This window comes from Coregonus clupeaformis, chromosome 37 (genome assembly GCF_020615455.1).
Source record: "Coregonus clupeaformis isolate EN_2021a chromosome 37, ASM2061545v1, whole genome shotgun sequence".
In the NCBI taxonomy this organism is placed as follows: Eukaryota; Metazoa; Chordata; class Actinopteri; order Salmoniformes; family Salmonidae; genus Coregonus; species Coregonus clupeaformis.
In genome coordinates this window covers 35,388,564-35,416,226 of record NC_059228.1, presented here as the reverse complement: position 1 = coordinate 35,416,226, position 27,663 = coordinate 35,388,564, and the positions used below count along the sequence as shown (strand labels likewise).

General features: G+C 43.4%; 1 protein-coding gene across 3 annotated transcripts in view; it reads left to right on the top strand.

Annotated features, from left to right (window-relative positions):
• The window catches only part of daam2 (dishevelled associated activator of morphogenesis 2), a 215,432-nt gene that overhangs the window by 89,689 nt on the left and 98,080 nt on the right, over positions 1-27,663 (top strand). For all 3 annotated transcript variants that reach the window (XM_045211645.1, XM_045211643.1, XM_045211644.1), the window contains exons 2-3: positions 3,726-3,977; positions 18,087-18,176. In XM_045211645.1, coding sequence (XP_045067580.1) covers positions 3,810-3,977; positions 18,087-18,176 — 258 coding nt within the window. In that variant the 5' untranslated portion in view covers positions 3,726-3,809. The remainder of the gene's footprint in view (positions 1-3,725; positions 3,978-18,086; positions 18,177-27,663) is intronic.

The following is a 27,663-nucleotide window of genomic DNA, read 5'->3' as shown; positions in this document are numbered from 1 at the left end:
ATCTAGTCAGTGTATTATATCCTATGGAAGGAACTGCTTTATGGGATGTGTGTCAACATTCTGTCCAACTTTATTCATACTACAACAAACAGGATACCCCGCCACTTTTTCCCCAAAATATTTTGACATTTTCACTTCATTTACACAGTTGAAAACAGAGGGGGAGAGTGGCAAGTTAATGCAGGAGGACGGGTAAATGCGGGAATTCCTGTCTCCGGTGGGGAGTGATACATGACCATCCGGGAGCTTTTTGTTGAACAGCTGATGGATGGGGTATGCAGCTATGGATACAAAGACTGACCATCCAGGAGAACAAAATTATAGTTTTAACCATGCTTTAAAGCTAGTGTTTGTTTACAAACATTGAGTAAAACAAGATGATATTTCGGGTTCTGATGAAGTCTGACCGTTGAATTTAAACTCATGAGGCATTTCTAAGCTATCCCAAATTGCCCCTTTTAAGACCCTGTCCCCATTGACAGACAGACAGTCTGGCAGATTGATGGAAGAGGCTGGCAAGTCTAAAAGGACCCATGAGCACGAACATGTGAAGTTCATAGAAGGATGTCAAATTGGGTGTCACATGGAAGTTAAGAGTCTATTTTTGCGAAATTAAGGCATATAAATAAATTTTTCTAAAATTTTTCCATCCTAAAAATTAGGAATATGCAAAGGCTTTGATTTCTGGTCAAAAGGATGGAAAACGGGTCTTAGTCCCCTGCCAACTAATATCAATACTTATAATTAGTTTTTGATAAATGTTTCTGACTTCTGTAAGTTTAAAAAACATTGCCTTGAGCCTTGACATTCTCTTACCAAAAACCCACATATCTTTAACATAAATTCACAGAAATAACACGTACAGGTAGACCTATAAATTAGTTATAGGGTTTTTACTGATATAACTTTTGTTTATTAATTATTCAGTTATTAAAACTCAATGTCATTATCAAATCTGTAACGGAATTTCCAGAAAAATTGGTAACGGAATTTCTGCAATTGAATTGGCTACAATGGGAAATCATAGTAGTCACAAACCACAGTTGGGTTCACAAGTTTGGACAGTACAGCACAGTACAGCACAGTAGAGTACGGTAAAGAAAAGTAGAGTATAGTTCAGTGCAGTACTGTACAGTAGAATATAGTTCAGTACACAGTAGAGCACACTAGATTTGAGTACACTATAATGTATTGTACTGTACTGAACTATACTGTACTGAACTACACTCTACTTTACTGTACTGTACTGAACTATACTGAACTCTACTGTGCTGTGCTGTGCTGTACTGTACTATAGACTTCTATGATTGGTTCAGATTTGGTCGGGTCCGGACTAACCAGATTTGGTCTTGTTTGGGGCCAGTGCTCATTAAAATAATAGCCAGTGTGCAGAATAATACCGAAATATGCAATGGAGGATATTGCATATTTCTATCTTTGTGTACCTATTTAGGATACATCACCATGAAGATAATTACATTCATATCCATAATTATACATTTCTGTATAGTACAGATCAGGGACCCATAATGAAATTCCGTTACCGCAATTCCGTTACCGGGTGTAAATCCCCTTCACACAATAACCTAAATATGTTTTTCTAAGTCAATGTGTCATGTCATAGCTGACACCCCGTTCTTTCTGCAGACATCGTTGAATGCTAATTCTGAGCAGATATATGGACACAAAATAACAAAATTCTATTACCAAACTTTGCACCGCACAGTTCTTTCAGTAAATGTGTTTTTGTAACATGTTCAGTGTAATTGGTTAAAAGTCGTCCTTGTTCGTAGAGTTGTATGGTTTGTTAAACGTTCAAATCAATGGTCTTTGTTTGGCATACATTTTAAGTGAAAAATCAGACTCTCAGCGCAATTCCGTTACTGTGGAATTGCCCTTATCTGACCGCAACGCTGACGTAAATGCCGTAGTAAAATTAAGACAACGTTAGCCCCACGCTACTACCAGGTGGTCTCCATGGGGACAGTGATAGCATTGGAATGTCACACCTCCCCTGCGAATGTTTGGGTCTGTTTGCCTGTTTGTCAGTTTTTTTGTCTGTTTGTGTCGGTACCCGTGTGTGTGTGTGTGTGCCCGAGTGTTTGTGCCTGTACAAACACACACACACCTACATACACAAACACACAGATGCAATGTCAAACTCGCACATACTGTATAAAGTATAACCAGTACTGGCTTGCAAACCTACAAAGACAGATTGAGCACAGCCACACATACATACAAATAATTGTTTTACTTAGGAGGGTCAGAGCAAGTCTGTTATTTCTCCTTGACAAACTACATTCTGTTGATTACCATATTATTTGTATGGACTCTATGGAAAACATTGATTCTTCCTGAGTGCCTGACCACACATATAATGTGCTTCTGAAGTCCATGTTTCAGTCACAATTGTAATGTTTCTTAATTTACTTATAAAGAGAGAGCAGGTGTAGGAGGTGGAAAAACAAATGAGAGAAAGAATGAGAGAAACCAAGTGTTATTTTTTTGTAGCGTTTTTCCCCCTCAGTCTCTGTTGAGAAAGGAGCATATTCATAAAGAATTTACAGTGTGTTGGCTACCATCTATTTTTAGAGATTGCAGTGGAAACTCACTCCTACGTTCAGGAAACGCTTAGGGAACCTGCAAGAGAGATGCTTGAGATTTGGGCTCTGGTCAAATGTAACGCACTGTATAGGGAACAGTGTGCCAGTGTTATGTCTTATAAATGCTTATGGATTATTATGCTTTGTGAATGATTATAAATACATCTGCACGTGCATGTGCGTCTGTGCAACACCGGGATGAGAGTAAGCATTCATACGCCGCAGACCACCCATATCCTTTTCTAATCTCTGCAGCTCGGAAATCCTCCTGTCATCTAGTCTCATTGAAAAATCTGCCCTTATTGTAGACCGTGTCATTCAGAGTATAACCAGCCCATTGCTGCGCAAACCCCCCCCATCCCCATCTTCTTTGTGCTGCTCGAGTGAAGCGAGCGTGGTACAGCCATCTTTTAGTGCCACTGCCTGCGCCCTCGCCCCACAGAGACAGTGGCCTCGTTGTAGGTGGTCGAAGAGGGCCAAATAGGGCCCATGCGAATGCACAGAGAGGAGATGGGTGCCAGTCCCTGCAGACCGCATCTCAGCCCGCTGTGACCCCTCCCTTTCCTTATACCCCCTGCGTGAGATGGAGGAAGAGAGGGAGGGATGAAGAGTATGGCCCCTTGAGTGGACATGGGTGAGGGGTTCAGTGTGGTTTTATAGAAAGAAACACATCTTCATTCTTGGCTCAGAGTGAGAGGGTTTTCTGGAAGGGAAGCCTTCTTCACTTTTTACTAGCCCTTCATTCACGGGTTTATGGTAACCTAACCTGCTTACCTAGGAATATTGTTAGGGGAAGATCTGGCAAACCTTGTGTCCCATTTTATACCAGTACACCAAATTGGAAGGAAAATATAAAAGGCGAGTCAGGGAAGAGGATATGGCTATCAACATGACTGCAGATGATGCTGTAATATTGAATCACAGTATCCATATTATTATACCTGTTGTTTTTTTCACTCCGTAGGAGGTTCTGTGATTGTACAGCACTATATCTTTGCGCATGTCAGGCTGTGAAGTTCTCAACAATGTTGCAACACTCAATGTTGCTGTGACAAGCCACCCTCTTGGGTTGCTTTGCCCTAATTCTAGCCTTACCTCTCTTTCTCTCTTGTCTTTCAGATCATGCCCCCTAGATAGCAGCCTCACCACCCCTTTACTCCCCCCCCCTTACCCTCCTCGTCCCCTACTCTCCGGTGGTCCACGATGCCCCCAAGCAAGCGGACGCGCCCCGCCCTGGGGTTCCTGTGCTGCTTCGGCAGCAGCGAGCCCCCGGAGATCAACCTGAAGGACAGCGTGCCACTGCAGTTGCTGGAGTTCAGTGCACCCATGCCCCCGGCCGAGGAACTGCACGCACGTTTCTCTGAACTGGTGGTGAGTTGGGGAGAAAAACATATTTCCATCACCTACTACAGCAGGGCTGCCCAACACTCTTCCTGGAGTCCAACCCTAACCTAACATACCTGATTCAGCTAGTTAAAGGTTGTGTTTCCCTGCTCAGACGTTGCTGACGCATGCCAGATCTTACAACGCCTGGATAGGTATTTTATGTACAGTGGAGGTTGGTGGGAGGAGCTATAGGAGGACGGGCTCATTGTAATGCCTGGAATAGAATCAATTGAACGGTATCAAACACATTTGACTCCGTTCCAGTAATTCCATTCCAGCTATTACACAGAGCCCCTCCTCCTATAGCTCCTCCCAACAGCTTCCACTGTTTAGGTATCAACTAACCACATCATATATCATAGTAGTCTGGTGCTCTACTGCACAGTCGATGACATGGCACGCAACCATTGGTTGATGCATGCAACATCTAAGCAGAGGAACGCGACCAAGGTCTTGGTAAGCAGCTAATAAGTAGAATCAGGTGTGCAAAAAATGTGGGTTGGCCCTGAAAACCTAGATCTCCAGGAAGAGGGTTGGGCAAGCCTATACTACAGTATATACACCAGTGGAGACTGATGGAGAAGGAAATCAGATGATTGGAGAAATCGGTGGATGCGTGCAAACTTTCCTACCATTCCAGCCATTACAATGAGGCCATCCTGCGATTTAAATAGACACCAGCCTCCCTTACATAGTCACACTGAAATGCTATGGTAAAAAGAGAGCATACAGGACTCCCGAGTGGCACAGCGGTCTAAGGCACTGCATCGCAGTGCTTGAGGCGTCACTACAGACCTGGGTTCGATCCCAGGCTGTGTCACAACTGGCCGTGACCTGGAGTCCCATAGGGCGGCGTACAATTGGCCCAGTGTCGTCCGGGTTAGGGGATGTTTTTTTCCGGGGGGGCTTTATTTGTGGAGGCCGGGCGCCTGCAGGCTGACTTCGGTCGTCAGTTGAACGGTGAATTGGTGCGGCTGGCTTCCGTGTGTTAAGAAGCGTGGTTTGGCGGGTCATGTTTCGGAGGACGCATGACTCGACCTTCGCCTCTCCCGAGCCCATTGGGGAGTTGCAGCGATGAGACAAGATCGTAATTGGATCCCACCCACTGGGGAGCCAGGCGCAGCCAATCAGAATGAGATTTACCCACAAAAGGGCTTTATTACAGACAGAAATACTCCTCAGTTTCATCAGCTGTCTGGGTGGCTGGTCTCAGGCAATCCCGCAGGTGAAGAAGCCGGATGTGGAGGACCTGGGCTGGTGTGGTTACACGTGGTCTGCGGTTGTGAGGCCGGTTGGACGTACTGCCAAATTCTCTAAAACACTGTTGGAGGTGGCTTATGGTAGAGAAATTAACATTCAATTCTCTGGCAACAGCTCTGGTGGACATTCCTGCATTCAGCATGCCAATTGTAATCTCCCTCAAAACTTGAGACATCTGTGGCATTGTGTTGTGTGACAAAACTGCACATTTTAGAGTGGCCTTTTATTGTCCCCAGCACAATGTGCACCTGTGTAATGATCATGCTGTTTAATCAGCTTCTTGATATGCCACACCTGTCAGGTGTTTTACTAGTTCTGGTTAATTTGGACGTCTTTTCATCTGAACATCTGGCTGTAGGACCTTACACCAAAACTGAGCTCCGTCATGTTGAGCTGAAGCTTTGCACAACACAGTAGAGAGAAAGTAGTGGGGGAAAATTTTAGGAAAAACAAAACTGAGTGTGTTTCCATGTCACCGGGAGTGAGGGATTATTATGATGAAATGCAGCTCCTTTTTTCACAAAGAGAAATAAGCTTCGGTGAAGTCTGGAGTAGGAGTGACATATCTGGGCCAAACAGTGGAGCAAACCATCTCTGTATGTTTTTGTGGGGGCCTGGCACTCCCCAAATGGTGTCTCCCAGAGAAGTCACTATATACAGTGGGGGAAAAAAGTATTTAGTCAGCCACCAATTGTGCAAGTTCTCCCACTTAAAAAGATGAGAGAGGCCTGTAATTTTCATCATAGGTACACGTCAACTATGACAGACAAAATGAGATTTTTTCAATAACAAAAGTTTCTCAATACTTTGTTATATACCCTTTGTTGGCAATGACACAGGTCAAACGTTTTCTGTAAGTCTTCACAAGCTTTTCACACACTGTTGCTGGTATTTTGGCCCATTCCTCCATGTAGATCTCCTCTAGAGCAGTGATGTTTTGGGGCTGTCGCTGGGCAACACAGACTTTCAACTCCCTCCAAAGATTTTCTATGGGATTGAGATCTGGAGACTGGCTAGGCCACTCCAGGACCTTGAAATGCTTCTTCGAAGCCACTCCTTCGTTGCCCGGGCGGTGTGTTTGGGATCATTGTCATGCTGAAAGACCCAGCCACGTTTCATCTTCAATGCCCTTGCTGATGGAAGGAGATTTTCACTCAAAATCTCACAATACATGGCCCCATTCATTCTTTCCTTTACACGGATCAGTCGTCCTGGTCCCTTTGCAGAAAAACAGCCCCAAAGCATGATGTTTCCACCCCCATGCTTCACAGTAGGTATGGTGTTCTTTGGATGCAACTCAGCATTCTTTGTCCTCCAAACACGACGAGTTGAGTTTTTACCAAAAAGTTATATTTTGGTTTCATCTGACCATATGACATTCTCCCAATCCTCTTCTGGATCATCCAAATGCACTCTAGCAAACTTCAGACGGGCCTGGACATGTACTGGCTTAAGCAGGGGGACACGTCTGGCACTGCAGGATTTGAGTCCCTGGCGGCGTAGTGTGTTACTGATGGTAGGCTTTGTTACTTTGGTCCCAGCTCTCTGCAGGTCATTCACTAGGTCCCCCCGTGTGGTTCTGGGATTTTTGCTCACCGTTCTTGTGATCATTTTGACCCCACAGGGTGAGATCTTGCGTGGAGCCCCAGATCGAGGGAGATTATCAGTGGTCTTGTATGTCTTCCATTTCCTAATAATTGCTCCCACAATTGATTTCTTCAAACCAAGCTGCTTACCTATTGCAGATTCAGTCTTCCCAGCCTGGTGCAGGTCTACAATTTTGTTTCTGGTGTCTTTTGACAGCTCTTTGGTCTTGGCCATAGTGGAGTTTGGAGTGTGACTGTTTGAGGTTGTGGACAGGTGTCTTTTATACTGATAACAAGTTCAAACAGGTGCCATTAATACAGGTAACGAGTGGAAGACAGAGGAGCCTCTTAAAGAAGAAGTTACAGGTCTGTGAGAGCCAGAAATCTTGCTTGTTTGTAGGTGACCAAATACTTATTTTCCACCATAATTTGCAAATAAATTCATAAAAAATCCTACAATGTGATTTTCTGGATTTTTTTCCCTCAATTTGTCTGTCATAGTTGATGTGTACCTATGATGAAAATTACAGGCCTCTCATCTTTTTAAGTGGGAGAACTTGCACAATTGGTGGCTGACTAAATACTTTTTTCCCCACTGTAGGTTTAGTTCTAAAATAGAGTTGTGTTTACAGTGGGCAGTAATTGTGCCACATTAATACACAACGGGTTATGTTTTGGCACCCCAGTAACACTTTATTTGGATAGTCCCAAGTCGATAATTTGTAGATGTTCAATAACTGTCAACAACATTTCAACTAACTATCCTGTAACCCTAGCCCTAACCTTAACCCTTATCCTAACCCTGAAGTTAACCCTAATCTTAACTCTTACCCTAACCCTTATTCTAAACCTAACCCTAACCATCACCTTGGCAAGCAGTTGCTTGTCAACAGATATGGGACTATCTAAATAAAGTGTGACCGACACCCGTTTTATTAGAGATACTGAAAGTCGGGGTCATATTACCATACTTCCTTTCGGATATGTACACTCATGCCAGTCAACATTTTGTAGTGCCAGCTGCGTAAAACACTGCAAGAAATACATTTATTGATTCAAACCTGTTGATCTTCATACAGCATCACCTATTGGTCCACAGATACCATGAAGTACAGGCATAGGACTTGTGTCGTATTTCGCTAACTGACGTCATTCTTACGTCAAGACCACAGCGTGTTGGGCTTCGTGCCCCTTGGTTCTTTACAGTATTCTCGGTCTATCCTCACGAGATCCTTCCGTGCCGTTCGCTAACTCTCAAACAAATCCAAAGGAACCTGGGAACAATTGCGATTGATTTGGGCAAGTATAATGGATACCACTAATCACAATAGCCATTTAGGGCAGGCCGCAGAATTTCCTGATACAGAATGTTTAGCTTCCATTAATTGACTTTGGGCTCATTAAAACGGTTTCTTTCCAGTGTCATGTGTTCACGGCACGCACACACCAATGATTTATGTGCCACATGTGAAACTTTGACTCTGGGTGGAGCGGTGACAGTACATTTTTTTGTTAATCTGGCAATTCTGGCTTGGGTGATATCATTTAATCATCAAAACAGAATTGCTCTCACATTTGGATAATTGAAAATGGGTTCTCTCTGTAATCTCTGTAAATGTTGTGTGTGTGTGTGTGTGTGTGTGTGTGTGTGTGTGTGTGTGTGTGTGTGCGCGCACGCATGCATATCTGTGCGCTTGTCTGTAGTGTGCTAGTTTGTTGTGATGCCAGTATGGTTAGGTGAAATGCCTGTTGCAATTCCTGGCAAAAGAGCCAAAGTGTAAGGTTGCCATTTGAAATGAGTACTGATGGCGATAGGATAGATGCAGTGGAATTCAGGTCACTGTTGGCTTCTGCAATGCTGTAGAAAAGTCTACATATGGCTGCCATGTGCACACAATATGCTCACAGTGGGCCAAACCCAACCGTGGCGCTACCTCCATACACTGCACAGTGAAAGAGAAAGAGGAAAGAAAGTGAATGAGAGACTGACATAAGATGTGAGGGGAGAAAAATAAAGAGGTTTGGGTGGGCAGCAAATAAAGTAAATAATATCTATTGGTTGTGTTTGTAACTAACAACTAATAATTTCCCAAAATATAAGAAAAGATATACAGTACAACCTGATTGTGTATGTATTTGTTTTGATTGAATGTGTGTTGTACTTCCCAAGTCTTATGAGCTTGGATCATAGGCTGTTCTGGGTGGCTGTAAGTGGGGAGTGGCTTGTTGAGCCTAGCCCAGTTGGTGCGACAACATCAAGACTAGTGGGCATCTGGCATGAGTAGGGGGCAGATGACAGATTAGTCTGTAGGCTTTCTCTCTTCCTCTCTCTTTGCCTCCCCCTCTCTCTCTCTCTCTCTCTCTCTCTCTCTCTGTTTTTCTCTCTGTTTGTCTCTTTCTCTGTCTTTGTATTTCTCTTTTTGTATCTCTCTTCCTCTCTCTCTTTGTCTCTGTTTCCCTCTCCCACTCTCTCTGTCTTTTTCTCTTTACCCCTGTGTTTCTCTCTCTCTGTCTTTCCCCCAGCAGAGATTAATCTGGGGCCATTTTAATCCTGACATTCCTGACTAATGTCCAGCCCAAGACCAGAATCTTGATCTTTGATCTTTGCACCGCAACCTTCAAAGACCCCACCCCATAAAGTACATCATAGTTGTTTTTATGTACATTCTAGTTACTATGTTTCATGTGACATTATACTCATGTCATTTAGCAGATGCTCTTATCCAGAGAGATTTACAGTCGGTGCATTCAACTAACTCTGAATGTTAAAAATCCTAACCTAACGTTTCCCCGGCTGTGGGGGAACGGTCCTTCGAGCCGGATGAGAACAAGAATGTGTTGCGTAACACGGGGAGAGCGGAACAGCCCTCCGCCCTGAGAGCCCATTGGAGTGACTACCCTCAGCGGAGGCCATGGGATGCACCCTCCTTCCTCTTCCCTCTCTTTTCCTCTTTCCCTAGTAGTGCATGTCTGTCCAACTGGCTTCCTTCCTTCCTTGCCCCTCCCCACCCTTTCTCTTTCTCTCTCGCTTTCTTTCTCTCTCTCTCGCTCTGGTTTCACCTCTCTTTCTCTCTCCCTTTCTCTTGCTCCCCTTATTCCACCCCCCACCCCCCCACCTCTCCTCCCCCATCTCCCTCACCTTCCTCTCCAGCCAACCCTCCATGTCCTGAGCCAACCCCATCAGCAGGGCTTGACCCAGGGCTCACTTGAACCAGAGGGGGTACACTGTGACTCATCAAAAGGGGCTGAGGGAAGAGTAGCAGTGGGGGGAGGAATTGTGGTGGTGGTGGATGTATGGGTGGAGTTGGCAAATACCAGAGCGGTGCCAAGCCCAAGACACTGATCTCTGACATCTCACTGAGATTAGACTTTTATGGGCAGGGAGGACATGTTCCTAGATCAGCACTCTGAGACTCTTGATGAATACTGGTCCTGGGCTTGCTCCAGGGCAAAGACCTCACGGGATAGGTTGGGAAAGAGGTCTGGGTGGTGTTCAGTAGGCATGAAGCTGAAGAAAATGTGCCAAAATGGGGGAGGTACTATCTGGACCTTGTCTGTTGCAAAACGTTTCACTACGGTGTGCCCTAATGAAGACAGCCTTGCGGTATTTCTCTCTGTCTCGTTCATCTCATTTAGTCGCTACAGCTTCCTGTTGGTCCTCCTGGGGCCTTATATGACTTCCTCCCATCTTGCCTGTCTTTCCTCTCCTTTCCTGTCCAACCCTGAATGGGCTGGAGCAGAAGGTTGTGCGTGTGCATGTGTGTGTGCGTGCGCCACTCTTTACCAGCAAGCAATCTCAGTCTTACCCACACACACAGGACCCATATGCCCATATACAGTGGGGAAAAAAAGTATTTAGTCAGCCACCAATTGTGCAAGTTCTCCCACTTAAAAAGATGAGAGAGGCCTGTAATTTTCATCATAGGTACACGTCAACTATGACAGACAAATTTAGAAAAAATAAAAAAATAAATCACATTGTAGGATTTTTAATGAATTTATTTGCAAATTATGGTGGAAAATAAGTATTTGGTCACCTACAAACAAGCAAGATTTCTGGCTCTCACAGACCTAAAACTTCTTCTTTAAGAGGCTCCTCTGTCCTCCACTCGTTACCTGTATTAATGGCACCTGTTTGAACTTGTTATCAGTATAAAAGACACCTGTCCACAACCTCAAACAGTCACACTACAAACTCCACTATGGGCAAGACCAAAGAGCTGTCAAAGTACACCAGAAACAAAATTGTAGACCTGCACCAGGCTGGGAAGACTGAATCTGCAATAGGTAAGCAGCTTGGTTTGAAGAAATCAACTGTGGGAGCAATTATTAGGAAATGGAAGACATACAAGACCACTGATAATCTCCCTCGATCTGGGGCTCCACGCAAGATCTCACCCCGTGGGGTCAAAATGATCACAAGAACGGTGAGCAAAAATCCCAGAACCACACGGGGGGACCTAGTGAATGACCTGCAGAGAGCTGGGACCAAAGTAACAAAGCCTACCATCAGTAACACACTACGCCGCCAGGGACTCAAATCCTGCAGTGCCAGACGTGTCCCCCTGCTTAAGCCAGTACATGTCCAGGCCCGTCTGAAGTTTGCTAGAGTGCATTTGGATGATCCAGAAGAGGATTGGGAGAATGTCATATGGTCAGATGAAAAGATGAAACCAAAATATAACTTTTTGGTAAAAACTCAACTCGTCGTGTTTGGAGGACAAATAATGCTGAGTTGCATCCAAAGAACACCATACCTACTGTGAAGCATGGGGGTGGAAACATCATGCTTTGGGGCTGTTTTTCTGCAAAAGGACCAGGACGACTGATCCGTGTAAAGGAAAGAATGAATGGGGCCATGTATCGTGAGATTTTGAGTGAAAACCTCCTTCCATCAGCAAGGGCATTGAAGATGAAACGTGGCTGGGACTTTCAGCATGACAATGATCCCAAACACACCGCCCGGGCAACGAAGGAGTGGCTTCGTAAGAAGCATTTCAAGGTCCTGGAGTGGCCTAGCCAGTCTCCAGATATCAACCCCATAGAAAATCTTTGGAGGGAGTTGAAAGTCCGTGTTGCCCAGCGACAGCCCCAAAACATCACTGCTCTAGAGGAGATCTGCATGGAGGAATGGGCCAAAATACCAGCAACAGTGTGTGAAAAGCTTGTGAAGACTTACAGAAAACGTTTGACCTGTGTCATTGCCAACAAAGGGTATATAACAAAGTATTGAGAAACTTTTGTTATTGACCAAATACTTATTTTCCACCATGATTTGCAAATAAATTCATAAAAAATCCTACAATGTGATTTTCTGGATTATTTCTCCTCATTTTGTCTGTCATAGTTGACGTGTACCTATGATGAAAATTATAGGCCTCTCTCATCTTTTTAAGTTGGAGAACTTGCACAATTGGTGGCTGACTAAATACTTTTTTTCCCCACTGTACACTCGATGACACACACACACACATCTATCATCACGGCCAAGCATCATACCTAAAGAGATTGAATGGCTGATTTTTTTAGACCTCCCGCTTTGGGCTGGATGGAATTTGTAGTTCAAATATGCATAATCTATGAGCAGCATTACTGTTTTACCTCATTTTGCCATGAAATCCCTAGTTTGAAAGCTACTGTTTTCTAGATGCTGTGCAGTGTCATTTTCCCTAGATTTTCCCCCACGTGCGCCAGCCCCCTAGTAATTTGAGTTTCAGCCAATGAGCTTCAGTCCCTCGCCATTTGAGCAACAACTAGCAAGAGGCCTGCCCAGCATTATCCAATGAGGTTGCAGGGCGGGCCCCACAGCAGAGAGAGACAGCAATGATGTGGTGCACATAAATGCACATATGTGACGTAGTACACAATTTTCGGGGACCACATTCGGCTCGTGAGCGCTACTTTCAAAACTACTGGCTGAAATTATGCAAATGTTTGACAGTGCATCTTTAAGCCACACACACATTCTCCCTGTGTTCAATATCTCACACCATCAATCATTCCTTACCATAATCACTCATCCACATGTACTCCTATATGCACACACCTCACACCTACTCACACACACCTTTTCCTTCCCTTACCATTTCCTCTCCACGTCTCTCTCTCTCTCTCTCTCTCTCTCTCTCTCTCTCTCTCTCTCTCTCTCTCTCTCTCTCTCTCTCTCTCTCTCTCTCTCTCTCTCTCTCTCTCTCTCTCCACACACACTTGCACACAAAATTAACAAAACTAACACACAATCTTATCCTTTTGTCCACTTTCTTATCAGGCCTGCTCAGCTCAGAATTATTTAGTCTCATTGACGGGTCTAAGTAGCAGTCTATCATAGGGGGAAAAAAGTAAGCATTGAACAAGTAAGCCTTGTCCAAGCCAGAATTGCCAATAGAGCATCTCCTGTTTCTGTAGTGTGAGGCAGCTTGATGTACAAGTACGCCCTCTGGACAGGACACTAGTCTTTCGCATGGCCTTAACCCCAATCTATTTCATTAATGCTAAGTGCCAAGCAGAAAGGCATCAGATCCCATTTTTAGAGGATTTGGTATGACTCGACTGGGGATTGAACCCCCAACCTTCCAATTTCAGGCGGACACTCTAATCACAAGGCCACTGAAGATGGTTTGTCTCTCCTCGAACTACTGATAAAATAATCTACTCTCATACTGTACATCACGTCACACAGACCCGACCCTTCTAATCCTTCAATGCTTCAATGTGGTATACTAGAGGGAATATGAAAGTTTCAGCTTCTGTTGTATCCATTTCTACACCGGTGTGTGGATCATCTCACTGCAGACAGTTCATGAGTTCCTCAGCAGTGGGACAAAGGAATGAATGACAGATATTCGAGTAGCTAGCTAGCTTATCCTTTGTGGACAGACTACATAACATCAATTGTATCGTAACATCTGTCAACAGTAGTTGTTTTGGCTCGCAGGTTTTTCGTCACTGGTTATTTTGACAAATCACAATTAAGTGGGTGTGCATGTCTTTCGGAATTGGGAAGGGGAGGGGGCCCGTAGACTTGACTGAAACTTGCAGAGAGAGGGGGGAGGCGCTACCGCCCTGCTTCTGCTCCTCGTTCTAGCATATTTTCGTTCTAGCATCTTCCCCCAGAACTTAATCGAGTAACTGACGCAATTATACAAGATTTCAGTTATTGATTTCCGAGAATACTAGCTAGCTAACTCGCATGTCATATCCAATGTGCTTGATACCCGTTTTAATTTCTAACATTATTCAATTAGGTTTTTAGCTGAAATATGAATATCAGTTGGTGTTACGAAAGGCCAGGTATGTATTTTTCTTTTTCCGACAGCAGGTGTATCAATATTAGCTTTGGTTTATGTGAATTCCACAGGAGCACGGGCCAATGTGGGGGCATACCAGTGAAGGGGTGCAGGAGGTTTTTTCGATTCTCAGATTCGGTTTTGGAGGGTTGGGGTGCCACTGGTCATGAGGAAAGCCATGTGATTTTTTTTAGGGGGGTTGTGGTGTAACTGTGCACACTCGCTCTCTCTCTCTGCCTCTCTCGCTCACTCTCTCTCTGCCTCGCTCGCTCTCTCTCGCTTTCTCTCGCTCTCGCAATCTCTCACCCAATCTTTTTATTTTTTTTATTTAACCTTTATTTAACTAGGCAAGTCAGTTAAGAACAAATCATTCTACCTACGTAGTACACAACTTTTGACCAGGGTCCATAGGGTTCTCGTCAAAAGTTGTGCACTATGTAGGGAATAGCATGCCATTTGGGATGCAGCCCAGGCCTGGCGAGGTCATAAACAGGAGGCGGGGGCTGAGTGGAGGAACAGGAGAGGATAAGCTCACCGGGCCTCTTTCCCATCTGGTTATAATCCAGGGGTCTTTTCCTTACTGATTCCCGAACTCGCCAGATCATCTCGAAAACATCAGTGGTTTGGACACCGGGGCTCTGACCCGTGAGTAGGCAATCAGCCCAGAACATCAGAGTTTGTGTTTTTCCTCTCCCGATCCCAATTTCATTCTGTAGTTTATAAGTCTGCAGAGAATGCATTTCAGAATGGGTTTCTGGTGCAGGGCTGAACTGTATGAGGACTGAAAGCTATGTGTGTATCCCAAATGGCACCCTATGCCTCATATAGTGCACTACTTAAACTAGTAAACATAATCTATTGCAATAATGCATTAGTCTGGCGCAGCAGTAACACTCCTGACTCCGGACTACACATACCCTCCATGGCCACGGGAGTTTGAGCCTCGGCTTCGCTGACTGTCTGTGCCCTTCCTACCTGTTTCTCCTCCTCCTTTGTCTATCCCCATGTCTCACGTCCTACTATCCTATCTAAAACTTCACTAAAATATGCAAGGAAGTTTGGACCTCCGTTCTCACCCAAAAATATAATCATAATAATGTCATTGTAATACCTAATCTGCTCTTAAAGAGAGAGTTCTCCCACATTACAAATGTACATATTGGTTTCCTTACCCTGCAAGCAGTCATTGGACAGAATATGACAGCAAGCCATGCCTTGGTTTTGTTTACCTGGCCACTGTTTCAAATGCTAAATTGTTTGCATTTGTGGCACAAATCCAATGAAAGTCAATGGTACCTATATTATCATTTTCGCGCTTGTCCATATAATCTATAAGTAACTTCTTTGAGTTAGACAAAACATTTTTAGATACTTAACAAAGGATGATTTGGACATGAATTGTAAAAAAAAAAAAAAAACAGCCAGACTAAACTGAATTACCTTTATAAATAAAGGTGAAATAAGATGCAATTAAAAAGTTATATTCCTTCCTATGTCTACTGCATTTCTGCAGTTGGCTCTCCCATTGAAATGCCTGGCTTAGAGGTGATGCCACTCCTAACAGTGGCTGCTTAGAATGCCGGCCATGTCCTCCCAGCTGAATAGCTGAAGACAGCTCCTCTGAATCCCCTGGCAGTCCTATGTTTGTTTTCTTGTATATAAAATAATCTTGTAATTCAGATTCTGTAATTGTACATTTTTATAAACTTTTTACTATTGTTTATTAAATTTAACCCCATTTTCTCCCAATGTCGTGATATCCAATTGGTAGTTACGACCTTGTCTCATTTCGACAACTACCCAACGGGCTCGGGAGAGGCGAAGATCGGGACATGCGTTCTTCGAAACATGCTCTGCCAAGCCGCGCTGCTTCTTAACACACTGGCCGTTTATCCCGGAAGTGAGCCAAACCAATGTGTTGTAATTGAACATTTGAACCCTGATGCTATGCTTAACAATAAAACATGAATCCCCTGGCTTTGCTTGTCCAGGCCCAGACCCCAAACTCAGATGGGGCCCGGTTGGGGGGCTGGTTGCATGGTTGACATCATGGCAACCTAGTCATTATGGCCCAGATTAGTGGAGAGTGGACCACAAAGCCTGGCTCTTTAACATCTCCTCCTCTACCCTCTCTCTCTCTCTCTCTCTCTCTCTCTCTCTCTCTCTCTCTCTCTCTCTCTCTCTCTCTCTCTCTCTCTCTCTCTCTCTCTCTCTCTCTCTCTCTCTCTCTCTCTCTCTCTCTCTCTCTCTCTATCTGTCCCTCTTTCTTTTCTCTCTACTGCTAGAGGGCTCTTTCCAAGACTTGGCTTACTTTCTTCCATGGCTGAGATTCATTTCCTTAGCTCATATGCATTTCAAAAGTCTCCGGGAGGGAAGCACCTTGTTCCAGGGTGAACAAATGGACACCGCATTGAATACTAAACCCATCAGAGGTGTCGCGGCAGGTTTGTTGCGACAATCGGATGAATGACATACTGACTCATTGTTGAATTTACGGGCTGACTGGCATTAAACGTTGAGTGTATTGTTGCTTAACACTAGAACCGCTGGGCCTCGAGGGACCCCCCTTCAAGCTAATGAGCAGTCATTCTGACTGCAACATTCTAACCGTGTAATTAATACATTTCATATATGCTATCGCAAAAATAATAATTTGGTTGTGTTTATGAAGGTTTTAGGTAACATTAGAACACAATAGCATTTTCATTAGTTTATGACCCTGTAGGGTATACAGTATGTAAAAACAAAAAACATATGTGTTGGAACGCGGTAAAAGCGTATTTTTATAACAACAAAAACATTTATACCCCAACCACAGTCAGCAAGACGTGCGGTCAAATTATGAAAACATCAGTAGCCTAAAGATCATTATAAGCGCCAAATGTGCTTGATAAATAGTGAAATTTAGCACAAAAGCAATGATGCCATTATAATGAATATTTGTCGATATGACAGCAGTAAAAAATAGTAAATTATTGTTAGCTCGTGCTTACGTGATGTGCTTCTTCACGCATTTGCATCAGTTGGAGAATGTCAATGTCACATAAACAACAAAAGCTGGTGAGTGTGTTGCTGATGTTTTTTTGCATTTTGTAGGGTCTGCTCTCTCAGTGATGACATTTTGTGCTGTTAATCAGCCCGGCTCGTTCTAGCCAAAAGGTGCCGCCCCTTCCTCTCTCCTGTCTCACCGTTTCATTTGGTGGTGGCGTGGGCACCTGCTCAGTGCGCACTGTTCTGGCTTTTTTTGCGCTTAGGCTTTGGAGGTGTAGGTTCAGGCTGAGGCTCAGAATCAGAAGAATAATCATCAGAGATGTCATGATTCATTTCTTCCCAAACATCAGAGTCGTTTTCATTCAGATTTTGTCAATTGTGTACTCCAAGTAGGCCAGAGTAGACTGAGAAGACTTCATTCACAATTGGTGATTACGTAATTATGCATCGTTCACTTACCCTCGCTCATCAACTCACCCATTCTCCCCCCTTTCTCCCCCATCATACTTTACTTCATTTATTTAATCTGTTATTATACTATATGTGTGAAATTATAGTTTAGGTTCAGTTTTGAGGCAATTATCAGGGTGATTATAAACTGTGCACGGCACTTTCAACGGTCGGGAGAAGGAGGGGCAACGGGGGTAAACCATTCAAAAAAAGACATGCCCTCCTAAAACTGGTTATAACAGTGTGTTATATAGACTTATTTAGGAAAATTCAAGGACGGAGGGGGGCATACTTTAAAAATGGCAGACTCAGAGTAATAAAACAATACAATTCATGAGCAGTCCAAATGACTGCTTTAGCGGTTCTAGTGTTAATGAGTTATACAGTATGTAATTCTTGACATATCATTATGAAGCCTCAAAACAATACATTAGATAATCCTATAACTGATTACTTAATTCCTTGATTGATGGATTGATTGTGACTGACTGATTGATTCATTGCCTTTTCTGTTGTCACAGGATGAATTGGACCTGACAGACAAGAACAGGGAGGCAATGTTTGCTCTACCCGCCGAGAAGAAATGGCAGATCTACTGCAGCAAGAAGAAGGTGAGTTCTGACATACACACAGAACATTATTTAAAATCAACAACATTTATCCCATTTCCCTTAGTTGAATAGACACGCACATACACACACACACGCTATATCCAACCTCATCTCTTGAACAGACTGTTCCTTCGTGCAGCTTCAGATTGTCAACATACTGTCTGAAAGGGGGGAACATTTTGGTTAGACCTCCCTTTCACCCCTCTCTCTTGCCATAACGTCCCTCCTTTCTCGATCCATAACAGTGCCGGTTTACTCTGTGGTCAGGTCTCCGTGAGGAAAAGACATTCTCGATATAAAAAAGTGAGCTTGGGCCCCTTCCTCAACAGCAAATGAAATAAATACACAGGGTGTGCTTTCCAAATGGCACCCTATTCCCTATGTAGTGCACTACTTTTGAACAGAGCCTGGGCTTGGGCGCAATTTGGGATGTAGACATGGGCAAAGCACATGCATTTTTTGACCGTGCACATGCGCTCCTGTGTAGCCTTTTGGGGGCCCTAAGAGAGATTTAATTTCCTGCAATTCTACACATTTTGCCATGGGCAGTAAAGACAACTTAGCAATTTTATAACAAATGTCATGCATTTCTACTCATTTTGCCATGGGGCAGAGAGAAAAAAATGGCAGTTTTACAGCTAATTTCCTGCAATTCGACACATTTTGTAATGACTAATGCCATGTTAATATGATATGTAAGTGAGAATGACTAACAAAATCAGTGGTGACCCCCTGGAGGTCAAGGCCCCTGGGCACGTGCCCCGTGTGCCCGGTCGGTGTTCCACCATGATTACTACAAGTTTAGATAGCTGTCTAGACTAACTACCAATCTAAAAATTGTTAGCTGATATTGCTAATTGAGTGACTGTTAGTGACTTACATAACATGAGAAAAATGGCTGATTCATAACCAAATTTCTAAATTGCACCTGGTGTATTCTACTATTCTAACAGTCAATAGTAAGTAAATGGTCTCGTCCCCAAGTGGCCGGGGGCCCTAAGCGACCGCTTATGCCTAGAACTGTCCCTGTGTGTAGGATTTCTATACCCCTGGAAGGTTGGAACTACTGGAAAGAAAGACATGGGCCTTTTCTCAATTGGATTTCATAGACTCCTCACGTCCTCTCCTCCCGTCCTCTATAGTTAGGTGAACGGAGGAGTTAACTCCTCTTCTCAATCTTTTTGTTTTATAGATAAAAGGATAAGTAGCTATCATTTTAAAAATGTTTACACATTTTTCTCCTTTGAGAAAACAACAGCGGTTTCAAAGGGTGTGTGGCTGATTTCAAAGCTCTTCCGCGGTAGGATACACCTGAGCATCCTCCGCTGGAGGAGGCAATCGAAGAGAGGAGGAAACTCCTCTGTTCACCTATTAATTCATTTACACTCTTCCACATATGGCGACAACTTACCGGTTTGAGGGTCATGGAGGAGAGGAGGACTAAGGAGTCGAGAAGAGGACAAACTGTTACCCAATTGAGAAAAGGCCATATTTAGGAAAAGAGTTTGAAGGACTGAATGGTGTTTTAGAAGAAACGCATGTCAAATGCTATCAAATACTTGAGCCTGCTCCTGATTTAGTTTGGAATAGTCCCAAAAGTGCAAATACACCTAAATCAAGTGCACCTCAAATACTTTTAAGTGTGTATTTGTATTTGACCAAGGTCTGTACCGATTGCAAGACAAGAAGGCTTCGACACCTCAGGTTTATTCAAAATTGTATCAAAATTGATTCAAAACTGACACACTCTTTGTACAGTAATAGTCATACACACTCCAACAAATGTAGACCGGTTAAACAGTGAGTATCTAGGAGTGAAGGGTTTAAGACTGAGGTTCTAGGAGTGAGGGTCTAGGAGTGAGGGTTTATTTCTGAGGTTCTAGGATTGAAGGTCTAGGAGTGAGGGTTAAGTCTCTTTGTTCCTTTCCTGGCTCCCCAGTCAAAACCCATTTCCTTTGTGAGTCTCCTGTACTAAATCAGCCGGACGCAGAGCCAGGAAACATAGGCCAGGACCAAGGAACAAGTCAGAACAGAAACAAGGAGTACACACCAAACACACCTCTCATTCATAGGCAGCCAGGGGTAATGGAGAATAGGGAAATGGGGAGAAGAACAGCACCACCGACTGCTTAGAATGCAGGACGATGTGTACGCAAACACACACACACACACACACACACACACACGTACACACACACACTTAATCACACACAGAGACATACGGACATATGCAGGCACGCATGCAGGCAGGCACGCACGCATGCAGGCATGCACACACACACACACACACACACACACACAAAGCAGCCATTGTTTGGTCGAAATGACAGTGATTTTAATGCGAAGTACCTCAGAGCCATAGCACGGATTAGGGAAACTTTCCTTCCCTCAGTCTCTAGAAACAGTGGCCCTCTTGTTATTTGGGCCAAACCAGCAGCTGCTGTTGTTGCTGTTGTTGTTGTTGTTTTGCCTGTATGATAACATTAGGAAAGCCAATAAGAGTTTTCTGAGTAACTCAAGTCCACTTTACAAATGTAGCTGTAAAACTGCAGTGTAGTGCGGTTTAGGATCTTGAACTTAAAATATCGGTATATTTTAAAAGTATTTTTGGATTTTATTGAACTGATAGAAAGAAGATGATAGTGGGGAAAGAGAGAGAGAGGTTAGTAGCCCGTATTCGAACCTATGCCAACACCATAGACATGTGTACCGGAGGCTGCAGCATTACCACTACACACAGGATGCAGTGGAGGCTCCTTAGAGGAGGAAGGGGAGTACCATCATCCTCAGTGAATTTCCTAAAAATATATATTGTAAAACATTTAAAAAGTTATCCTTTTTAGATAAAACAAATAATTGATTAAAACACACTATTTTGCAAATAAGGTCTACAGTAGCCTCAACAGCACTCTATAGGGTAGCACCGTGGTGTAGCCGGAGGACTGCTAGCTTCCGCCCTCCTCTGGGTACATTGACTTCAAAATAAAATCTAGGAGGCTCATGGTTCTCACCTCCTTCCATAGACTCACACAGTAACTTCCGGAGGACATCCTCCAGCCTATCAGAGCTCTTGCAGCATGAACTGACATGTTGTTCACCCAATCAAAGGATCAGATAATTAATCTAGTACTGAAAGCATAAGCTACAGCTAGCTAGCACTGCAGTGCATAAAATGTGATGAGTAGTTGACTCAAAGAGAGAGAAAGACAATAGTTTATATTTTTTATTTTTTTCTCCCCAATTTCGTGATATCCAATTGGTAGTTAGTCTTGTCCCATCGCGGCCACTCCCCTACGGAGGGCAAAGGTCGAGAGTCATGCGTCCTCTGAAACATGACCCTGCCAAGCCGCACTGCTTCTTGACGACACTGCTCGCTTAACCCGGAAGCCAGCCGCACCAATGTGTCGGAGGAAACACCGTACAACTGGCGACCGTGTCAGCGTGCATGTGCCCGAGAAGCAAGGGAGAAATAGAGAGAAACATTTTTTTTCACTTATTTAGCTAGCAAATGCAGCTAGCTAGTTTAGCCTACCGAAACACCCTACTCTAACAGAGGGATGCTACGTTAGCTAGCTGGCTATGACTATCCAACACAACACTGGAACTCTTCCAGGTCAAGGTAAGCTTTTGGTTTTACTAATTTACTGCCACCGGGGCCCGCCGATGTAACTGCTTACTGACTCTACACTGTAACGTTCCTGATTGATTGTAGCGGGTTTACTAACGCGTAAGTTCTATTAGCTATGCTGACTATGATGTTGCTTTAGCTAATATGGTGACAATGATGTAGGCTGTGTGTAGTAGAAAGTTATTTTTTGCTTGGTCACATACAGCTGATGTGTTGTGCATTGAAGTCCACAAGCGAAGGTGAGAGGAGGAGAGCGCATATATGCGAGAAGGAATACAACGTGGCTGCTATGAAAGTGAACTGTGTATACGCGTGATCGGGGTGTATTGATTCCGCCGATTCTGTTGAAAAAACTTTTCTTAAACTGAAGCAAATGGAACAAAATGGGGGTAAACATCCCTGAATTTGTCCAATAGAAACTCTTGTTTGCAACTGTTGGACTAATGATTACACCCTATATCACAGGGGTACTCAACTCTTACCCTACGAGGTCCGGAGCCTGCAGGTTTTCTGTTCTACCTGATAATTAATTGCACACACCTGGTGTCACAGGTCTAAATCAGTCCCTGACTGAAATCAGTCCCTGACTGAAAAATGCAGTGCAACTGGATTCGAGGTCCAGAATTGACTCTGAGGGCTTTATCAGCTAGATGCAGGCAAGAGTGTGCAAGGCGGTTTTGAAAGTCACTGTCTGTCCATGTGTCACAGTCTGTCACCTCAAATTTGTCTCTTGACATATGTGCACCTACGTTGTAAAATGTTATTCATAGGCTAGGTTGTAACAATCTCATGATGGCTATAGGGAAAATTTTAGTATCATTTAGTAGCCTAAACCTATCGCTGTTACATTGAACTGGGTGGATGGAATATGAATGACAGTCATCCAATATGATGTAATATAAATAAACCCATGCTCGTGAAAAACAAATCATCCTCCCTCATCTTAAACGGCACTGACCGCAACTGACAGGATGTTGATCTTATGGGCAATCACTATATCTTAAACCTTATTTAGGTAGGGAAAGGCTCCAATAGAACACACACAGTTACACAATGGCTAGTGACAATCCACTGATTTGGATTCTGATCTGCTTCAAACTGGCAACATGTTTAAATGGGCAATCTTCTTTTTTTTTTAAGGTAGATTGTAACTTCCATCAATGTAATTGTCTGCATCACTTCCAAACCCCCATATGTTTTGTTTCTCACAAATATATATATATATATATATATATATATATATATATATATATATATATATATATATATATAACAGTGGGGCAAAAAAGTATTTAGTCAGCCACCAATTGTGCAAGTTCTCCCACTTAAAAAGATGAGAGAGGCCTGTAATTTTCATCATAGGTACACGTCAACTATGACAGACAAATTGAGAAAAAAAAATCCAGAAAATCCCATTGTAGGATTTTTAATGAATTTATTTGCAAATTATGGTGGAAAATAAGTATTTGGTCACCTACAAACAAGCAAGATTTCTGGCTCTCAAAGATCCTGTAACTTCTTCTTTAAGAGGCTCCTCTGTCCTCCACTTGTTACCTGTATTAATGGCACCTGTTTGAACTTGTTATCAGTATAAAAGACACCTGTCCACAACCTCAAACAGTCACACTCCAAACTTCACAATGGCCAAGACCAAAGAGCTGTCAAAGGACACCAAAAACAAAATTGTAGACCTGCACCAGGCTGGGAAGACTGAATCTGCAACAGGTAAGCAGCTTGGTTTGAAGAAATCAACTGTGGGAGCAATTATTAGGAAATGGAAGACATACAAGACCACTGATAATCTCCCTCGATCTGGGGCTCCATGCAAGATCTCACCCCGTGGGGTCAAAATGATCACAAGAACGGTGAGCAAAAATCCCAGAACCACACGGGGGACGTAGTGAATGACCTGCTGAGAGCTGGGACCAAAGTAACAAAGCCAACCATCAGTAACACACTACGCCGCCAGGGACTCAAATCCTGCAGTGCGAGACGTGTCCCCCCTGCTTAAGCCAGTACATGTCCAGGCCCGTCTGAAGTGCATTTGGATGATCCAGAAGAGGATTGGGAGAATGTCATATGGTCAGATGAAACCAAAATATAACTTTTTTGGTAAAAACTCAACTCGTCATGTTTGGAGGACAAAGAATGCTGAGTTGCATCCAAAAGAACACCATACCTACTGTGAAGCATGGGGTTGGAAACATCATGCTTTGGGGCTGTTTTTTCTGCAAAGGGACCAGGACGACTGATCCGTGTAAAGGAAAGAATGAATGGGGCCATGTATCGTGAGATTTTGAGTGAAACCCTCCTTCCATCAGCAAGGGCATTGAAGATGAAACGTGGCTGGGTCTTTCAGCATGACAATGATCCCAAACACACCGCCCGGGCAACGAAGGAGTGGCTTCGTAAGAAGCATTTCAAGGTCCTGGAGTGGCCTAGCCAGTCTCCAGATCTCAACCCCATAGAAAATATTTGGAGGGGAGTTGAAAGTCTGTGTTGCCCAGCGACAGCCCCAAAACATCACTGCTCTAGAGGAGATCTGCATGGAGGAATGGGCCAAAATACCAGCAACAGTGTGTGAAAACCTTGTGAAGACTTACAGAAAACGTTTGACCTGTGTCATTGCCAACAAAGGGTATATAACAAAGTATTGAGAAACATTTGTTATTGACCAAATACTTATTTTCCACCATCATATGCCAATAAATTCATTAAAAATCCTACAATGTGATTTTCTGGATTTTTTTTTCTAATTTTGTCTGTCATAGTTGACGTGTACCTATGATGAAAATTACAGGCCTCTCTCATCTTTTTAAGTGGGAGAACTTGCACAATTGGTGGCTGACTAAATACTTTTTTTCCCCACTGTATATATATATATATATATATATATATATGCACATACATACATATAAATACATATACATACATATATACATATCCTTTCTTTTAAATATAGTTCCCCTTTCCAACCCCACCACCCGTTCCCTAATTGGAGTAAACTAGTGAACAACAACGCTTAGGCCTCTACTTCCAGTTTATACATACTATGGGGCGGCAGGTAGCTTAGTGGTTAAGAGCATTGTGCCAGTAACCGAAAGGTCGCTGGTTGTAATCCCTGAGCCGACTAGGTGAAAAATCTGTTGATGTGCCCTTGAGCAAGGCACTTAACCCTAATTGCTCCTGTAAGTCGCTCTGGATAAGAGCGTCTGCTAAATGACTAAAATGTAATGTAAATGTAATATACATTTTATGGACACAGTCAATTTTACAATAATTATATTTTGTTTGTTTTTACTCCTGAACTTCCTCTACCCTCAACATCTCCGATCATTTTCATGATGTCTATCCGGTTTGCTTCTATATGTCATATCTTTCTAACTGTGCTCTTTCACAAAAGCTCTCAAACTATAACCTATATAGCTTGAAACCTGAACGTGTTCACCCCCCTTGGCATTTTTCCTATTTTGTTGCCTTACAACCTGGAATTATAATGGATTTTTGTGGGGTTTGTATCATTTGATTTACACAACATGCCTACCACTTTGAAGATGCAAAATATGTTTTATTGTGAAACAAACAAGAAATTAGACAAAAAAATCTGAAAACTTGAGCTTGCATAACTATTCACCTCCCCCAAAGTCGATACATTGTAGAGCTACCTTTTGCATAAATTACAGCTGCAAGTCTCTTGGGGTATGTCTCTATAAGCTTGGCACATCTAGCCACTGGGATTTTTGCCCATTCTTCAAGGCAAAACTGCTCCTGCTCCTTCAAGTTGGATGGGTTCTGCTTGTGTACAGCAATCTTTAAGTCATACCACAGATTCTCAATTGGATTGAGGTCTGGGCTTTGACTAGGCCGTTCCAAGACATTTAAATGTTTCCCCTTAAACCACTCAAGTGTTGCTTTAGCAGTATGCTTAGGGTCATTGTCCTGCTGGAAGGTGAACCTCTGTCCCAGTCTCAAATCTCTGGAAGACTGAAACAGGTTTCCCTCAAGAATTTCCCTGTATTTAGCGCCATCCATTATTCATTCAATTTTGACCAGTTTTCCAGTCACTGCCGATGGAAAAACATCCCCACAGCATGACGCTACCACCACCATGCTTCACTGTGAGGATGGTGTTCTCGGGGTTATGAGACGTGTTGGGTTTGCGCCAGACATAGCGTTTTCCTTGATGGCCAAAAAGCTCAGTTTTAGTCTCATCTGACCAGAGTACCTTCTCCCACATCCCTTTTGGCGAACACCAAACGTGTTTGCTTATTTTTTTCTTTAAGCAATGGCTTTTTTCTGGCCACTCTTCCGTAAAGCCCAGCTCTGTGGAGTGTATGGCTTAAAGTGGTCGTATGAACAGATACTCCAATCTCCGCTGTGGAGCTTTGCAGCTCCTTCAGGGTTATCTTTGGTCTCTTTGTTGCCTCTCTGATTAATGCCCTCATTGCCTGGTCCATGAGTTTTGGTGGGCGGTCCTCTCTTGGCAGGTTTGTTGTGGTGCCATATTCTTTCCAATTTTTTTATAATGGATTTAATGGTGCTCCGTAGGATGCAACCCTGATAACCCAACCCTGATCTGTACTTCTCCACAACTTTGTCCCTGACTTGTTTGGAGAGCTCCTTGGTCTTCATGGTGCCGCTTGCTTGGTGGTGCCCCTTGCTTAGTGGTGTTGCAGACTCTGGGGCCTTTCAGAACAGGTGTATATATACTGAGATCATGTGACACTTAGATTACAGGTTGTAATGCAACACAATAGGAAAAACACCAAGGGGGATGAATACTTTTGCAAGGCACTGTACTTACAGTGGGGGAAAAAATTATTTTGTCAGCCACCAATATTGCAAGTTCTCCCACTTAAAAAGATGAGAGAGGCCTGTAATTTTCATCAAAGGTACACGTCAACTATGACAGACAAATTTAGAATTTTTTTTTCAGAAAATCACATTGTAGGATATTTTATGAATTTATTTGCAAATTATGGTGGAAAATAAGTATTTGGTCACCTACAAACAAGCAAGATTTCTGGCTCTCACAGACCTGTAACTTCTTCTTTAAGAGGCTCCTCTGTCCTCCACTCGTTACATGTATTAATGGCACCTGTTTGAACTTGTTATCAGTATAAAAGACACCTGTCCACAACCTCACTCCAAACTCCACTATGGCCAAGACCAAAGAGCTGTCAAAGGACACCAGAAACAAAATTGTAGACCTGCACCAGGCTGGGAAGACTGAATCTGCAATAGGTAAGCAGCTTGGTTTGAAGAAATCAACTGTGGGAGCAATTATTAGGAAATGGAAGACATACAAGACCACTGATAATCTCCCTCGATCTGGGGCTCCACGCAAGATCTCACCCCGTGGGGTCAAAATGATCACAAGAACAGTGAGCAAAAATCCCAGAACCACACGGGGGGACCTAGTGAATGACCTGCAGAGAGCTGGGACCAAAGTAACAAAGCCTACCATCAGTAACACACTACGCCGCCAGGGACTCAAATCCTGCAGTGCCAGACGTGTCCCCCCTGCTTAAGCCAGTACATGTCCAGGCCCGTCTGAAGTTTGCTAGAGTGCATTTGGATGATCCAGAAGAGGATTGGGAGAATGTCATATGGTCAGATGAAACCAAAATAGAACTTTTTGGTAAAAACTCAACTCGTTGTGTTTGGAGGACAAAGAATGCTGAGTTGCATCCAAAGAACACCATACCTACTGTGAAGCATGGGGGTGGAAACATCATGCTTTGGGGCTGTTTTTTCTGCAAAGGGACCAGGACGACTGATCCGTGTAAAGGAAAGAATGAATGGGGCCATGTATCGTGAGATTTTGAGTGAAAACCTCCTTCCATCAGCAAGGGCATT